The 19588-nt window shown below is 33.7% G+C and overlaps 1 protein-coding gene across 2 annotated transcripts; it reads right to left on the minus strand.

The window, feature by feature from the left end:
- Positions 1 to 427: 427 nt before the first annotated feature.
- LOC133700662 (casein kinase 1-like protein HD16) lies at positions 428 to 8789 on the minus strand. Of its 2 annotated transcripts, none has more exons than XM_062124257.1 (16): positions 7962 to 8789; positions 4120 to 4251; positions 3939 to 4012; positions 3762 to 3831; positions 3592 to 3653; positions 3431 to 3502; positions 3111 to 3205; positions 2931 to 2997; positions 2688 to 2817; positions 2333 to 2551; positions 2047 to 2174; positions 1619 to 1793; positions 1379 to 1469; positions 1141 to 1298; positions 873 to 1061; positions 428 to 784 (listed from the first exon to the last, which is right to left on the minus strand). In XM_062124257.1, exons 1-16 carry the CDS (start codon positions 8355 to 8357, stop codon positions 725 to 727), a joined length of 2118 nt encoding a protein of 705 aa, XP_061980241.1. In that variant the 5' UTR covers positions 8358 to 8789; the 3' UTR covers positions 428 to 724. The 2 variants fall into 2 exon arrangements, with proteins under 2 accessions (XP_061980241.1, XP_061980240.1); XM_062124256.1 differs by having other exon boundaries at positions 2047 to 2186; positions 7962 to 8625.
- Between the last annotated feature and the right edge of the window lie 10799 nt (positions 8790 to 19588).

Below are 19588 nucleotides of genomic sequence, written 5' to 3' on the forward strand. Positions count from 1 at the left end.
TTGGGTTTTTGAACCATCGATTTTTCTTTCCCATGGTTTATATATCATTTCCCAGTACAAGTATCCATTACCAGCTTCAGTCTTCGCTATGGTCAATCATTCTCTCTCTTTTTGCAACTCTCCCTTTCCAATGAGCTCATCAAGCTTTGGAGTGGTTACTGTTGTAGTGACTTGAAGAATATATCATAGTCCACTTTCTTTTCTTTTCTTTTTTATCTAGGGTATTTGATCAATGAGCAGGAGACAGGAGAGAGGAGAGATGCTGATAATCCAACTTCCTCTCACTTGGACCATCTTTGAGTCTGACACCATATTATTAATGTTGTCCAAGGCACCTTGCGATGAACCCTGTAATTGTACAGGATGCGCATCTAATGCATTGATTCATGATGGGTTGAGAAAAAAACCCATTGACATCCCTCCGAGCTAGAAACATAACTTCTACATATTTATTCCCTATCATTAAAAAACTGTACAAAGTAAATTGAGGCCCCGCCATACCTCCGAGCTTTGCTCGATTGCAGACATCAGAAATCGAGAAAGCCCACCTGGTTTAGCGGGTTGAAAGACTTAAGATCGAACTATGGCTTCTATACTTTTGATTAGAACTGACTACCTATATATATACTAATCAAAATTTCCTTAATTCTAAATGAATGCCACTTGACAAAAGCACCATAGCTTAAGTGAATGGTGTCACGAGAGGAGGCATGCAGGACGCAGCTCACGACGTCGTTCGTCCGTAACATATGCATGCAACATATAGATTTTTTGCCCATTTCTCCTGCAAGGCCCAACTCAAATTTTAGATCCTCAAACATGAATCAGTCTCGAAGAAAAACTTGATGCTATGTCAAAAGATAGACAGCAACCTTAACATGCGTGCTAGGAAAAGCAGAGGTTCTAAGGGTCTCCTGTGTTTCATCTGTATGTTTCCTTTTTGGCAAACTCAGAACGAAAGCCGCCTGGTCCCAAGTTGCTGCAGTTGCTGTGATACGATATCCAGAATCCCACCGTAGATGTATTCCTTCACTAGGATACAGGAAATCAAGTTCAACCACCTGAAATTTAATACAAAATTTAGTTCACCATCCAGGCCTACAGTTTATTAGGATACAATATCTGTAGATCAAAGATGACCTGCTTTGCAAATCCTGCACCACGGGACATGACAACTCCCCATCTACTCCCCGAGGTGGCCATTGCAGTGACATAAAAGCCCTCCTTCCATTTTTTATTAATCCATTTAAAAGGAAATGAATCACTAACTTTATAAGACTGTTGCGTATAACTGGTACCTGAACTCCAAAGGAATACAAGTCAGACAAAATTAAAGTGAAGACATAAAAAACTAATCATTCAAACAGTTTAGACTAACCCTTAGACATTACGATTAATGAGCTTCCATTGTTCGCTCCAGCAATTGCACTGATATAATAATTCTTTTCCCAGTGTTCCATTATCCATTCCTTCACACAATCAAACATAATAATTCAATAGTTACTCTATTTGTTTAGAAGTTAAGTCAAGGAGCAACTTATCTCCAAAGACCAACAACAAATTCAGAATATCAGCTGTGGAAAACAGCTTCAGGTAGGTAAAAGGTATAAGCATGCACCTTGCATAGAAAATATGGTGAGAGCTCATAGACTTGTGCGGAATAATTTGCACCAGCATCCATAATAATGGCCCATTGATTTTGACATGAAGCTACACTGCTAATAAATAAGCCATCCTCGTTTCCTTTGTCGATGTGCTGGCCAAGCCTTGCATCAGCCACATTATAGTGATACCTACAGAAGCAGGTTAAAATTCTCAAACTGATATAATTTGAGTTAATCTGATCACTCCATCCTAACAACATGAAATTGAGATCATATTGAATAAGCAGGAGAGCTTTAAACTTTAAAATATTTGGAATCAACAAAAGACCAACAGTTCATATCAGACTCAAAAAAGTGACCAATCTAATCAACAAAAAAGTGACCAATCTAATCAACAAAAAAGTGCTGAGTAATGGCTAATGACTTCAGGCATAGTTTATACCTTTGTTTCATTGATCTATGTGCATTGTACACACTAATCCATTGTGTTGCCGGCATGCCCATACGAACCTTCTTCTTCAGTTGTTCGTCTTCCTCATCCATAGTCAACCCTCCTCTCTTGTAACCAACCTGATAAATAAGCTTCACAAGATCAAGAGTACAAAAATTAAACACATGGATTCAAAACTTGAAGTGTCAGTTCATTAAAAATAATGTTCATAAATAAATATGTCCAACATAGGAGAAAACAAGTAATAGCAAAAAAACAGTGTAAACATCCCATGCACCTTCTGAGCACCTTCTGTGTTAAGAGGTCTAATATCTGGATTTATGCCAACAATTCCATCAAAGAGGGAAATGCATTTTGCATAATCAGGTTCTTCATCAAACTTTAAGTTCACTACATATTCAATGAGCTGTTTGAAAGGCTGTGGACAGAAGCAACAAAGCGCCTCTGAGGTTGTTGCCATCTTCTTCTTGCAAACAACAAACCCCTTGTTTTCTCCCTAAGAACACCATAATGTTATAAAAAGAAAAGAAAGCGAATAACATATGCAAAATAAGTGAAGTTTCAGTTAATTGTTTTTGCACATGTGAACCAGAAGGGACAAACATTATACCCAGCTAAGAAAAAGGACCTACCTGGTACCCTTGCCAAGGTAAGCGACCACGAAGAAGAAAAATAAGTGTGTAAGCAAGTGATTCCAAATCATCCCTCCTGCTACCAGTTCTCCCTAAATGGCCATGCACACTAGCATATCGCACTGTTCCCCTGCCCAAACAAGTAATGACAAAGCCAGCAATCAAGAAAAATTAAATAAAGGAAATGTAAAGAAACGGTAAAATAATTCAAGCTTAATACCAACAATGATGCAAGAGTCGAACCTGAAAACATCTGGCTTTTGGTCATACTCAACATGCAAACCAGTTGAACTATCCTGCCATCTAGTAGCTGAATGACCAGAACAATTCAGAAAATTGCAGTTCAACCAAGACAGTTGTTTCAGAATCCCAAAAAATCAACAGTTTAAAGTAAAAAGATGAACATGGAGTTTCTCCAATTACCCAATCCAAGATCAACTAGAAATAATTTTTTCTCCTTAGGAGTTCCCAGTGGACCAAGCAGAAAATTCTCAGGCTTTACATCTCCATGGACATAACTGCAGAAATATTTTGTAATCTAGTCTGAGAATCACAAATTTTTAATTCGAGAATATAAAAGTAAAAAAATAGAGAGATTAGTCACTCATAACATAGATAGCCAACTAACAGTTCCACAATTAAAAGTGCATATTTTCCAGTACACAAACCAGACCAAACCCATTCAATTCATCTTATCAAAACTAAAAAGGAGGGATTAATGACATGCAACAAAAAGCTTTTACCCTCTGGAGTGCATCTTTTCCAATATGGATATGGCTTCGATGGCAATACATGCAACCATTTCAGTGGACATTCTGCAAATAAGAACATGCCTTCATTTAGCACGGATCTGGACAAAAGATAAAATAATAGACAACAGAAAAGATAGAACAATTGAACTCACAAGTTCGAGTTAAAGTTATTGTTCCAAACATCCCACAGGCTTGGACCCAACATATCCATAACCTACATGGCATCAGAGTTTTCTGTTAGAAAGAATTCTAAAACCAGGCGAAAATAAGCTATAGAGACCCAACAGTCTAGAACCAGCAACAACAGCCAACAATAGCATACCATGACATAATAGTCACCCTGCCGACCCTTATAGTGTACTAGTGGTACACCATGACTGCCACCAAGAGTACTGTGCAAGGGACAAAAAGCAATGTATTCATATTATTCTGCTGAAAAAAAGAAGAAGAGGAATATGCAAGTCAAAAGAAAGCATGATAGATATAATCAAATACTCACTCATAAACTTGCCACTCGTTAGGTGGTCTATAATTACATCCTTTACTACTCTTATGCTCGAATTTTAGTGCCACCTAAAATCCAAAGTTCAAAGGTGATGGTATAAAAGAGTGAGATGAATTATCAGATCACACTCAAATCATTCAGACATATATGTATTAAGAAAAAAACCCAGGTATACCTCTACAGCTCCTGCACCAGCTTTCTCATTTTTATTTACAGCAGAAACACGTCGACCAACATACACTTGACCAAAGCCACCCTTTCCCAACTTTGTTTCTACTCTGTACACTGGGGAATCCTCAACCTGAACCTGCAGCACCATCACCAAGAAATTAATTTCATCCACGAGATTCAGGGAAAAAGGCAAAGGGGGGAGCAGGTAAAATGCTGCCATAATTCAGCAGTCTGCAGAATGAGAAAATGGTCATCATTTCTTTCTCTACATGTCTAATCACATTACATTTTTTATCCCTGAATAAGTGAAATATTGGAGGAAGACTATCCCAATATAGGTGATTGATCAATAACATCATGAACAGAAAACACTGCAAATTTTTTCATGTTGTCTCCTAAATTACTAGTTACTTTTAGTGACCAGGTCATTACCATATAATGCATACTTATTCCAGCAGATCCAATTTTTTTTTTTAAATAACAATAGTAAGACAAAACAAACAAACAAGAAATGGAGAAGGAGACAGCAAATGGGGTAGACATAGTTGCGATGAAGTGCTTCCAAGCAAACCAAAAAACTTCCAACTTTTACTGAAAAACGAAGGAGAAAAATATTGAGGTCATTTAAAACAAGACTTGCATTTTCTATGAAAAAAATGGCACAATATAATGGCAATGAGTAAAAGAGAATTAAAATTTCATGATTTTTAATGATAATCAAGTTGAGTGCATTATTGGGAATGACAAAAGAGACAAGGAGGGAGGTAAAGAGTGTGTGCCACAGGAAAAAAAAACACACTAGAGATGTATTTGAAAAATGCAGACAATACTCTGTCTACAAGAACAGCTAAGAATTATGCTTTCCATCAATGGTAGAAAAAACAAAGCATTGTAGTTATTCTAAATCCTAGAAATAGTGAGATGAACTATCAAAAGAAAATCGATACTGCAAATGGAAAAAAAACAAAAAGAACATTCACAATGAATTGTGTTCACCAAAGACAGATGATTTTAAAAAAAAATCTCACAAAAATAGGGTCTTTAATCCTTGCCGACGGATGAAAAATACAAGAAGTTTCATTATCTGAAAAAATGATACTAGAAAAACAATTTTGACTACATGATAACAGTGACTTAGTCATAGAAAAAACAAGCCAGAAAGGGGCTTGGACTGAGTGGACTTCCTGCTCACATTCACACTCGCAAAGGCACAAAATTGATTGGATAGACTGCCTAGACTTTCTAAAAAGCATTGGCTTGCAACTGTTGACCGGCTGGGGACTGTATAAGGGTGTCTATTAATAGTGAATGAAGAACCTGTTTGGCATTATAGTAATGGTTGGTTTTCAAAATGCTTTTCGCTTGGAAATGCATAGAAATAATTTTTTTAAAAAGAAAAATTGTTTTTGACATCAACATATTCAAACAATATAAAAACACCAAAAAACTAATTTGAAGAAAAAAATTCAAATTTTTGCAAAAACACTTTGCAACCATAAAAACAAATGGGGCCAAAGTAGAACTAGAATGAAGTGGCGATGAACTGTTTCTTGAACCTCGTGAAGTCATCGCCGCCGCTGCCAACAACAATGTCCTTAATTCTCTCCCTGTTTCCCACTAATACTTGATTTCTTTTAATAGTTGATGGGTAGATTTTCTTGACTTTATTGGTATTTCACTTTTTAATTCCATCGTGTCAAGAGGCGCTCACTCGCATAAGCACTCCAAGCGAGAAAAGGGGAGACCTAGCGCTTTTTATTTTTTCAGATGCGGCATTTTATCTAGGTGTTGCATAGGCACTCACTTGGAATGCAAGCACTAGGTGCTTGTTTCAGCACCTGGTCAAAATATATGTTCTTTTACCCCTTTTTTTAATTGTTGTGTGTTTTAACCTATTTGTCCACATTCTTTTTATCGACCACCAAAAATATTTATAGGGTATAATTGTAAAAGTAAAGAGTAGGGTTTAAAAAAAAAACCAATATCATCAAAATGGATTAATTGGTGTTTGATGATGACACTTTAGCCTTTAGTGACGTGGCAAGGGCAACTAGAGCTGAAGAACCTAGAAAAAACATTAGGCAGGAAACAAAGTTGAGAAGCGTAGGAGGACCATCAAGTTCAAAATCTAGACATGAAGTGGGATCAAGTTATAATTCTAAAGAAGTGCATTATAGTTTAAGAGATAATGATTCAAATGATAATTTTGAAATGGAGCATATAGGCGACTCAAGTGAAGAAGATGAAAGGATAGATGATGATGTGTTGAAAGATTAATGATGATAATATGTAAGTTTAACTATTTTAATCTACTTACTCTTTTAAATTGTCTTATTTTGTTTTTAAGGGTGAATAGTAGTACTTTATATTACTATGTTAAAATATTTCAAGTTTCACTTTGATTTTCTAATCTTATTTTTTAACATATATATTTGTGAATTTATAGCATAGCACCTTGTTTTATTCAGGCGCAGTGCTTTGGACATTTGACAGGTTGTCAAGAGGGGCTAAAGCACTTGCCTATGCACTCCAGGCAAGGCGAGGAGAAACCATCGCCTTTTAATTTTCAAGGTGGCACTCACCAGGAGTGCAAGCACCAAGTGACTAGTCAAGAGAACGTTTTCACTCCAGACGCTTGCATTTGAAAACCTTGACACCTTAGGGTGCCTGGCGCGTTGGCAACATTGTTTAATTCTTGTTCTATTCTTGTCCTTCTGTTGGCAACCATAACTTTTTATGAATTATAGATTAGACAGAATTATCTGGAAAACATAACTTTTATGTGTGGGTAGGATCTAGTGGAGAAATCTAGAAACATTTGGGATATCTAATTAAACAAGCTAGTTGATCCAACAAGGGTGCATTCAACTGTTGCTTTCTACTACACAAATGGGGCCAACATACTAAGACATCTTTCCAAAATTTTCTATAACTCATCTCAAACCTTTAGAAATTATATTCAATATTCCGGTTTGAATCTTAAGCTTTCTTATTTAACTCTACCATCTAACATTTCATACAACTATCCCATCAATCCAACAGGGAATCCCATTTAGGAGAAACATTGACTTAAATGGACATGGCTTTAACAGTTTGGGCATTGTCCCATAGTTAAAGGGCTTGAGGGTGCAGGGTAACTACCTTTGCAAAGTAGTTTTCACTTTTCTTCTGCATTGCTCTCATCTATTTTCCTAATCCTCCTTTTTCATTGAAAATTACCAAATATCAATTCCAATAGATAAAGCAAGAACAGTACTTGAGACAAGATACATAGTGCAATGATTAGTTGTTTACAAATTTCTTGCACTATTCCAGTTTCTACAAACAAAATTATAGTTAGGAAACCCATCTTCCCAACACTTTTGTAGTTCGTCAAGAAAACATACAAAAAAAATTCCGCAGCCCTCCTCTAAAATATACGTCAGAAAACTAAAAAGACTCCGTCTTGGCATTGCTTAATTTCAAGAGTTGGCAAAAAACAAAATTGCAAATTTTTGGATTGAACAAGTAGCATTCCAGCAAAAACAGGTTTCTACAATGATCTCAATCTCATATGCAATCAGCAGAATCAACATTAACTATTCTTACCTGGTTGTTCAATCAGAATCAGATACAGTAGAGGAAAATATAGTAATTATGAGCATTGTATATTCCTATCTAATTGTTCAATCAGAATCACACAACAGAGAATGATATAGCAATTATTAAAATCGCTAGTAGTCGCGGTTCAGCCATACTGTGGTGAATTTGCCCAATTCCCTTTGTTAATCACAAAGACAATAGCGATCACCATCACCCAATTTTTCAAAGCTAAAAAAATTAAATTAAATTTTAACAAAAAATAACCTGGTCGGGTATCGGAGCAGAGGTTCCCTCATCCTCTCCGCCAGCAGCTAGTGGCTTATCATTACCTTTGCCACCACTATCAAACACATCCATCGGCTTCTTTTCTCCAACAAACTCTAAATCCCTTTTCTCCTCCTCCTCCTCCTCTTTCACCGTCCCCACCACAACAGCACCACCCCCACCCACACCCACTACTACCCTCTCATTGCCGGCTTTCTGTTCCTTATCCAATGCCGCCCCCGCTGCTGCCCGCCTTCTCCTTGTCCTTGTCGCAATCGGCTCTACTACTTCGTCTGGATTGTTCTTGTTCTCCTGATGCATCTTCTGTTTATTTCCTTGCTTCGGTATTGCTTCTCCTCCCCGGCCTCTGAGCACTTGACTACGCAGCACCGGCATCGTTCATTCTTTGATTCCAATTATCATCCACAATTTTAAAACAAAAGGAACCAAAACCAGCAAGAGTCAAGAAAAACAATCACAAGCGCGTAATGAAAACGACGCCGTGAGTGCTAGAATTTGATCATGAAAATAAAGAATTGGAGAATCCAGTCGATTAGAAGATTGAGGAATTAGGGATTCCTTTTTTCAATTAGGGATCTGTTGTTCTTGGTGACAGTGAAAGAGCAAATCTTGGGAGGGAGGGAGGGAGGGAGGTTGATTGAATTTTTATATCTGGAATATTAAAACGTTGTTTAATTATGTGGCGGATTCTTCGACGTTGATTTGGAAGAATTGAGAGGTAAGATTTGCGGATTTATTTTTTTAGGAAAATTAAGATAATAAAGATACGTGGTTGAATTACGAGAAAGGGCTATGAGTAGGGGTTTATTGTCCTATTCTCGCAAAAACCCTGACCTAGAGGCAAGGCAAGGATGACGAGCCCATCCTGTATCCTAGTTTGTCTTCCTCAATGTACAAAAGGGTTCGGTAGCGTGTGGGTAGGTACATGGTCTCTGTGGTGGGGTGTATTGATCTGCGCCGTTCGATTTCTGATCTTTTCATTCAATGCACAAGATATGATGGTGCTCTCTGAGATCAGCTCAGGGTGGGCAGGTCGTTTTCTTTTCAAATTTTTATTTTGACCCGAATATGAAAATCTTAAAATTAATAAAGGGATGTGTATTGATCACATATTTAGTTATTCATCTCCTTCTGGTCTATTAAGTTAATTCACTATTCTACTTGGTAAAAATTCAAATTAATTTTTATTAAATTTTATAAAAAATCATTTTTATTATAAAAAATAAAAAATTATAAAAGAAAAAAAAAGTGTGTGAAAAATAGAAGAATGTTGCCTTGTCAACTTTGTGTTTATAATTGAACTTTTTTTTCTTATTAATGTTGGTGTTCGGGTCAGCTTGCGCACACCTCGACTGATCCCACGGGTCCTGAAGTTAACGACCATGTACACCTCCGGTGGCCATCATATGAGCAATCACAGAGCTCGAACCTGAGATCACAGGAAAAGCAAATTCCTTAGTCCCAAATTTTTATTATTAGATCAGCTATTATATAGTTTTTTTTTATAATTGAACTTGATTATACAAGTCATGAAACAGTAAGGGTGGAACAAAAGCACATCAATGCTGTTTCACTCAATGATTTAACTAATAACTAAGCTATGCATGTTTACCACAAGGAGAAGGTAAGAGATATTGGAAGATACAATAATAATGAAAAGCATACTGCTATGCTCTACTCTAAATAAATTGGAGCATGAAGAAGGTTTGTAAATGCCGAGCTTGCGTGTTTGTGAATTTGATCACGTTCAAGTGCCTTCGTTACAATATCTGCAAGCTGATGAGTAAAAGCGACATGGAAGGTGAATGTACATATTCATGGATTAACGTATTTTAATTTTTTTATTGTTCGTCTAAGCACGTGTTTAAAAGAGTCAAAAGATAAAATAATAATTCAATATAATTATAATTCAATATATTTAGACTAGGTAAAATATTAATCCTGGATGACATAGATTTAGCTTGCTTTCATGCATAATATTTTTGGGTTTGATTACGTGCTGAGTTTATGTAAATATAAGTCTAGTGATTTGTCAAACTTAGGATGTGTTTAGGAACGCTATGCAAACCGCGTTCCAAAAAAATTTTAATTTTTTTTGCTAAAATTTAATATGTTTTGGATCGTTTTGATGAGCTGATGTCAAAAATAATTTTAAAAAATAAAAAAAAATCATTGGCATGCATTTCGGCACGAAGAGTTATTTGAAAAAACAACCGCTACCACACTGCCAAACATACTCTTAATATCTCTAGGTTCAATTACATATTGGGCTCAAGTGCATATGAGTTTAGCGTTAATGAATGAATTTATTAACTTGCGTTAATGATTTTTTTTCTCACTATAAAATGGAATTAAGTAGAAGACTTTTTTTAGTAATTCGAGTTAATTGTTTTGATGAATATTCACAATGTAAATTTTAAACCTTTATGTTGTGATTTGACGGCAAGAACAATTATATAAGCTATAATATTTAAACAAAAAGAAAACAAATTAAATGATAACAGAAATAAAAACAAGATAAGAAATTAAAAAATAGTAAACTTAAATTTAGAGCCAAGCTCTAATACCAAATTGATGAAAACGTAAGAGACTAAACCTTAAAATCCACGATCAAAAATTGAAATACACATCCAAGAAAATTAAAATTAGATTGAAAAACCCTGACAGAATTATTTCTTAAACCAAGATTCAAAGGTACATGGTTAATGCTATAAATATGATATATTTGATAATTTATAGAAGTTTAATAAAGAACTCAAAGTAGAAGCGCTCTCACGCTGCTCAATTAATAGTGACGATATAAATTCTTTCTTTTCAATGTTATTTCAACTACTTATATAATATGGCTTATAAAATAAATCATGATTCACTAATAGGTCTAAATTAAATCCACATAACTAACCAGCTTAAATCTAAAACTGAATAAGAATAGAGTACAAAACCCATACTTGTTTCTAATGGGGCCCAATTCATATTTGTTATACATGTTAAACAACTTAATCTATTACTTAGATAATATTAATCAAAGTTTGATCCTTCTTGCAACTCAACTTCATGTTTGACATCATCTTAGAAAAAGTTTGTGAAGCTTGCTTGGCCCAAATATCATGAATCGGCCCATTAAATATATATTTGATCCTCTTAGCTCTTTTCCTTGTAATATTTACAATCAATACATGTAATGGATCTTATAGTATTGCTTGTTGATTCTTATGATTTATAGTATCCAAACACCATAGCTGCATAGACCCTTTTTAATTGGTCTGAAACATGTAACTGACCGAAAACAAGCAAAATAATAGCTATCTAAACCCAAAGTCATGATCCAACTAGTATCATCCACCACCCTTATTAAATCAATAACAGCCTCCAACTACCTAGACATAGAGTACCGTTTGGTATTGTGGTTGGAACTGTGTTTTGTTTCAACCACAATTTATAATCGTTTGGTAAACATTTTGAACACAGATTTTGGAGATGGATCCCACTATAAATTGAGTTTGTACCGCCGGTTTTCGTGAAGCAAAAAATTACTGCTTTTCACTTTTGTCCCCTATTGCCAAGAGAAAGAAAAAACTTAAAGGCCCACCCAATTTGTTGTTTGCTTTTTTCCTTCAGCTCAAGTAGGAGTTTTTAATATTTCTTTGGCAATCATCATCATCTGAACACTGCCAAGTGGATTAATTCACTTGGCACTGTTCACGTGAACAGTGCTAGGTGAATTAATTCACGGGTCACTATTCTAATGGTATTTAATGGATTAACGTCCATTAAAAAATTTAATATTATTTTAATAGTTTTATATAAATATAATTCTACTCTAAAATGACACTTGAGCTTGTTAGGTCGAGTCGTGCCTGGTCCAAACTAAAAAGCTTTAGCTTTTTTTAAATGGGTGGAAGACCTTTATTTTTTTTAAAAAAAAAAACTAACATTATATTGTCGGTCTAGGCAAACAATGAATTGTCTTCTAGTGTAGATTCTATTTATTCCTAATAGATATAAAGTTAGAGTTCAGGTTTGTCATCCCAAAACCTATTTTAAACTTGTTTTAACTTGATTTCAAAAAATACTAGGACCCCATTAAACTTATTTCAAACAAAAAACTCTCTCTATCGGTTAAAAACCTGAAATTAAACAAAAAAAAAACTTCTTAAGTCTCAATATATCTTTTCCAGCAAGATAAAGAATTTAAATCACCTCGATGAAATTCCTCCTTCCAAGACAAATTCATTAACATCTACATTGATCTTTTTCATGGTTGAAATGTGCATATCTAATCTTTTTCTCTTTGTTCTATTTTTCTGATGACTTTTTTTTTTCTCAATGTTTAGAGACTAAAGAGTGAAAAAATAAATTAGAACTATAATATTAAGTATATATAAACTTCAGGTATTCACTATTGGGTAAACTAAGAATTCATGGGCTAAATGTAGTTTTAAATTCTAGGTACTATTTTATTTTATTTTTAGTTTGGTTCTTATTTTTTTATCCACAATAAAAAAATTATATTTTACAAAATCAATTTTTAATACATTATCGAAATATTTTTCTACTTTTGTACATACGAGAGTATGTAAAGTGAAACAAGCTTAAATATATAAAATCATGCTAATATATCTTGAAAGGATTTGATTGAAAATAAATAAAATTAGATAACCAATATGAAAAAAAAAATTATCAAATGAATAGTTACTCCATATTGTCACATGAGGGAGTAAAAAATAGAGTCTAGTGAATTGTTATTATGTTTTTATTGTTATTTTATTGTTCATAAAATCCTCTTCAAGGTGCCAATTTTATACAGATTTAATTAGTTCTATATTTACCATTAGCAAAAAACAAAAGTGAAGGGGTTACCTGGGTTAATACTTAATACCCGTCGTCGCCTAAACATGAACGTCATCATGCATATGCTATTTTTATTTTGTTCAATTTCATTTTATTAATATGTTAACTTAATAAAGTATTAAAAAATAATATGACTCAGTATTTTCCGATACCTTATAAGAGAAAACACAATGACCTTGTTTTTCTATGGTTTCCCATTGTTACATGCACAAACTAGACCAAGGAAAAGGGCAGATTTGAATTGTTATAGCCATTGTCGAAGCACATCTTTTCACCAATCTGCACCATTCCAATAACAAATTGTAAGGAGAGATATAAAAACATGATGAGAGGCCATTTTCATTGCCTACACCTTCTTATTGTTTATTTTCTTGCTTTTATTGTGTGAGAAATCCCTGCCTAACTACTGGATTCTATCCATGTGGGTTCCATAAGAATATCACTTACACCAACTGGTATCAAAGCCAGTGAACGTTGGACGCAAGCAATGGCTCCAGACACTAGAGCACATGATCTAAGGCGCTTGGAAGACTCCCTTGAGTCTACCAACAAGAAGCACGCAACGAAGTACGAACAAGTAACCAAGTTATTGGAAGGATATGGTCAAAAATTGGATAGCTATAAGGCTAAATTTGGGAAGATCAAAGACTGATAAATGGGTTAACATTCCAACAAAGTTTTTTTTTTTCCAGAAGTTAAATCTGGCAATGGACGAACCATGTGTTAACTGAGAGCAGTCAAGTTACTCTAATGGGGTTACCAGGGATTGCTAGACAAGGGAAGAAGGTCAACATCTTCAACAGGTATACTAACTCGAACGTGAATTTCCTAGTTTTAATAGGAAAGATGTTTCTCAATGGTTATTCAGATGTAACTAGTATTTTGAAATTGTAGAAATGAATGATTTTGAAAAACTCAAACAAACATCATATTATATGGATATGAGAGCCTTATATTGGCATCAAAATTTTGTTAAGAACTACCTTAATGTCCTATAGAGTGAATATATTAAGGTTATGTGCTGTCGTTTTAGGGGTCAAAAGGAACCTCTGAAATAATTGAAGGATCTTAAGCAAATGGCAGACTTAGAAACTTATATACAAGAATTTGACATACTCTGAAATACGGCAAAGATAATAGAGAGGCAGGCTCTGGTATTTTTCCTTGAGGGATTAGAAGTTAAGATTAAGAACATGGTCAAAATATTTGAACCAAAAACCTTATACCAAGCTTACAATCTAGCTAGACTATAAGAAAATACCATTAGTCATAAACAACCCCATCATTCATAATCAAAGAACACCTATCAAACTACTAGTAGTGCCAACCTACGGAAGCCTTTCCTTGCCCAAAATACCACTAAAACTATATTTTTCCACAATAATAACACTGCAAAACCAGTTCCCTGCCACTATAAGACTCCAACCACTAATAACTACCATGTTAAAACACCTTACAAACCCGCAAAGACCATTAGACATAAGAAGTTGGATGAGAGGAGGGTGAAGGGACTGTTTTTGGTGTGATGAAAAATTTATACCTAGACATTGATGCAAAAACAAAATGTTGTATTTCTTATGCATTCTAGAAGATGAAGATGATGTAGAATAAGAGGTTCAGGAAGCTAGGAAGGTAGTAAGACTGACTCTGATAGTTTCACCCCTCAAATATCCATCAATGCTTTGGAAGGTACTTCGGTTTTTAGACACTAAGAGTGACTGGCAAAGTGGACAAGTCTCCACTCTTTATCATGGTCGATACAGGTAGTACACATAATTTTATCAACACTCAGGTAGCTTGGAAACTGAATTGTACCCTTACTTTAATTAGGCCCTTGACAGTAGAAGCAGTAAACGATGGTAAAATGACTTGTTCTCATGTGTGCAAGGAATTTATATGGAGAATGCAAGGAGTCAAGTTCTCAGCATATGTGTTTGCAGTGGAACTAAAAAATTATGACATGGTCTTGGGAGTACAATGGTAGGCTACATTGGGTAACATCTTATCCAATTACAATGAATTGTGGATGTCTTTTGTATGGCAAAGGCAAGAAGTATTGTTGCAAGGAGACACCCCGGTTAAGCTTTAAACTATTGGCTTTGAACAATTTGACAGTTTCCTTAACAATTCAACTCGGCTAGTAGAGGTTAGTTTATGTAGTCTAAGATTAGTGGAAGAGAGTGATCACATCGTAAGCTCTATGACCATTAACATGCAGCTTGGTACTAGGACTAGTATTGCTATGGAAGATCTGTTGAATTCTTACAAGGATATTTTCAAGGAATCTATTGGGCTACCTCTTCTTAAGACATATGATCATGTTATTCCCCTCAAGAAGGGATCACAACCAATCAATCTTAGGCCTTATCGACACCCAGGCTTATAAAAAGATATGGTAAAGAAAATAGTGACAAAGATATTGGATTCTGGCATTGTATAACACAACACCAATCCATTTGCCTCCCTAGCGGTTTTGGTGAAAAAAAAAGACAACACTTGGAGGTTGTGTGTGGATTACAATGTCCCTTACCAAGATGACAATAAAGGACAAGTTCCATATCCCTAAAGTAAAAGAATTATTGGAAGAACTAGTGGGAGCCATTGTATTCTTAAAGGTTGATCTACGAGCTGGTTATCACCAAATCAAGATGTTTGTTGGAGATATACGCAAGACAACCTTTAGAACGCATAATGGTCATTATAAGTTTTTGGTGATGTCATTCGGCTTAACCAATACACTAGCTATCTTCCAAAGCTTAATGAATGATATTTTCAGAAGGCATTTACGAGAAATTCATACTATCTTTTTTACGGCATCTTGGTATATAGCCCTATATTAAAAAAACACATGGAACAATTGTAGATATTGTTTGACATACTCAAAAATCAAAGTCTCTTCACTAAAAGAAGTAAGTGTGTCTTTGGTAGCTCTAAAGTGGAGTATCTAAGCCACGTGATAACCAAAACTAGGGTAGCCGCACATCAACACAAGATCCAGGAAATAGTGAACTGGTCATTGCCTAGAAACATCAAACAACTAAGGGGTTTTCTAGGACTAACGAGTTATTACAGGAGGTTTGTCAAAGGGTATGGTACCATCTGCAAACCTTTATTATTATGTTCTCATTGTTTTTATTTTTAATTTTAGTTCTTAGTTCTTTTTTTAATTTTTAGTTTTTTCATTTCATCCTTGAACCCATAAAAATAATTGTTATTTTTTCAAATATAATCTTCATTTTTTGATTATTTGTTTTGGATTTTTTTATAAATTTGATTTTTCTTTTCAATTTCTTCCTTCTATTCAAAATTACAGGTGACCTATCATTTCCCTTTTATTTCAAATTGGATTCTTATTCTCTTAATTGCTATTTTTTTTATTCTTATCCTTTTGTACAATTGATACTTTGTATAAATGTCTACTCATTTATTGATATTTCAACTTTGCTCCTCATTATTTTTATTTTTGGCTATTTTGTCAAATTTAAATTTGTTTTCAATTTCATCCCTGGGTCCATAATTATAATTTGTTATTTTTTTTTCAAAATAAGGTCCTCAATTGAAGACTCCTCATTCTTTTTATTTTGATTTTTAGTTTTGGATTTTTTTTGTGAATTTTTTTTTCTTTTTAATTCCACCTTTCAATTCAAAATTCTAGTCCTCTCATTTACTTTTTATTTCAAATTAGGTATTCATTATCTTAATTGCTATTTTTTATTTTTTATCCTTTTGTATAATTAATTTTTTTTTTGTCAGTTTCATCTTTCAACGTTTGATTTGTTGGGAGTTTGGATTTATAGTTTGTTCAAATGAAGTGCTTTCTGTTTAGTGACTTGAGTCATGTTTTTGAAAAGTTAACATGGGTGTTTTTTGCACTTTTTAATTGGATTTCATCCTTTGACGTTATTCATTTGGAAAAATAAGCTTTATAGTTTTCTTTTGTTCAAGTTATCACGATCTCGTAACTTGGGTAGTAGGTTTAGCCCGGTAACCAGAGTATTTTTTGTCACTTTTTTTTCTTCAATTTATCCTTTAACATTGGGTTATCTTATAATTCATTTTTGTAGTTTTTCCCCTTTTAACAAGCGATATTTTTCTTATGGTTGTCGTTATCACCTTTTCTTCTAAAATTTGATCCATTTACCGTTGTTGTTTTTTCTATCATATAATTGAATGAAACCATTTTATAAGACTCAATAGGATCTACAACTCAAGTTCTTGATTTGTTTTTGCCTTCTTTAAAATACATAGCAATGTATGAGTATCATTATTTTTATTACAAAAAATAGGCCTGACCCACATCAAAACACAGGTCACCTATCTAGTTTTTAGCTAAGTAATAAACTTGTAATTTTTGAAAGAATTATACTTGACTTATTTTACATTCAAGAGTTAACTTGTTTTAAGTGGTTAACTTACTTTCTTTTAAAAAATAGCATATAATGTTTCTAACAAGTGAAAAAATAAAACTCTAAAAGTTCAAAATATTATACATGATCCTTTTTAGTGTGTGTAATGGCTAAGTGAAGGTTTTTCACCTATAAATACCATCTATTCACTTCATGGGGACCACCTTACAACCTTACATTTTACAACACTTCATGGTTACAAATTTTTTTTTATATCTAAAACCTTTCATTATTTTCATAATATTCTCAAAGTTTTAAACTTTCTTTGCATTAAATCACAATTTCACATTCTTGAATTAGATTACATTTATAAAGACTTAAGCCTTATTTATTGTAATCTTGTCTTCATTGTAAGGTGTAAAAATTATTGTGAGCGACATACCTATTATTAAATTATAAGTGGCACTTAAACTACTTGAGAAAATATTAGTTGTTAGACATTAAAAGGTTTTGATCTTAATCCTTGAAAAATATTAGAGAGAAAGGTTTTTTTAATCTTGATTCTGTAAAAAGAATATTGTATCGATGTTAAAGCATTAAATTTCTTAAAGTATCAAAATTTTAACTAAACTATAATTCAACCCTCCCCCTCCACTTAAATGTATTTTAGACTTTTAAAAAGCATAAGCACACTTAAACTTGGAGGGGTTGGCTTACATGCCTCTTTTTTTTCTTAAAAAGTCATCCACCTATATCTTTCTTAAATGGAATGGGTGACACATCGTTCACCTGTAATATTTTCTAATCATCAAAGATAGTTATGTTGACCAAAAAAGCTAGGTTTGAGTTTTTAACCTTAAAAACTCAAATTCCTACTTCGCCTAAAAAATAAGGAAACATTATATAGCCCTCTAAAACCACATTTTTAACCACATAAATATATTTTAATCAAACTAAAATTTTAAAATCAAATCAAATAAAAATAAAACATTATCGAGAATTGATCTACTTTTTAGACATCATTGAAGGTAGAAACCTTCCTTTATTGAGTTCTATGAATCCATATACACCGAAATAATAACTACCAGTTGTAATTTATTTATCTAAGGGCTTTCTCTCTCCTTTCATAACAATAAAAAGGCTGTATTTATTTCTTATATTATTTTTTGTACTTTATCTTTTATTTCTTATATTATTTATTTCTATTTAAATTATATTTCATAAAATCTATCTTTAATTTAATGAGGAATATTATATGACATGTCATATACAATAGAATATACAAAAAATATTGTTAACATAATGAAATTAAAACTTTTTTTAATTTTTAATGTCAACAAAAGAATATCTTAAAAAACTATTAAAAAAATAATGCAATATATATATTTTTTATGATTGAAGATAAATATAACACAGGTGGAAAGAGTTTCCAAAGCAGCAACACCCTATCTTTCCCAACGTTACATCAACCACCCACCACCCTGTCTGTCCAGATGTGTATATTATATATATATATTCCCATCCCACATGTCATATCACATCCTATCACTTATCTTTCTTATTTATTATATACTCCCATATTTGTCATGTCATGCATCTCATGCCTGCCTTGGCAGTGCCTGATGATGACGTGGCATTATTTATTGATAAAAATAAAATATACTCTTTAATTGGAATTAAAAACAAGTTCTTGTTCAGGCTGCCATGGAAGGAATGTTTTTTATTTATTTATATCATTTTGGTTTCAGCTTTAAAGAATGAATCGAGAGAGACGCATGCAAAAAACTCATCATGCTGTCCTCTGCCGTGCCTTCATGGTTGGTTGGGCTCCTACTGCTCTTTTTCTCGTAAGCTGCCCCCCCTCCCCCCCTCCCATTCGCGCATTTTATTACTCTCCCTTTTCCTTTTGCCCCCCTCTCTACCCCTAATTTACTCCCTTGCCACCGACTTCATCAGCTTCTTCTCTCTCCTGGGATCCACCTGAAATATCTGCCGTCGTCTGAAGACCCTTTTCGGGTTGATTTCGGCGTTTTAAACAATAGTCAATTTGTATTTAACATCAACGACAGCCCTCGATCCCATCCAGGTTAGAAAATATTATTTACATTTTAAGTTAATCTCAAGGTTAGAAAAATATACATTTTGTATTTTTAAAATCAATTTAATACAACTACGCGTTAAAAATAAATTTTAAAAAATAAAAAATATTATTTTAATATAATTATAAATTAAAAAACATCTTAAAAACCACACATTCTTAATTAGCACTAAATAATAATAATAATAATAAAACAACGCACGTGGAATAATAAGAAACACAGCCAAGGGAGGCAATCATAAACAAATTAACCTAAAACAATTTTTAACTGTCACACCAAAATGATCCGAAAGGACATATCTGTCATTACA

This window comes from Populus nigra, chromosome 8 (assembly GCF_951802175.1).
Source record: "Populus nigra chromosome 8, ddPopNigr1.1, whole genome shotgun sequence".
NCBI lineage: Eukaryota > Viridiplantae > Streptophyta > Magnoliopsida > Malpighiales > Salicaceae > Populus > Populus nigra.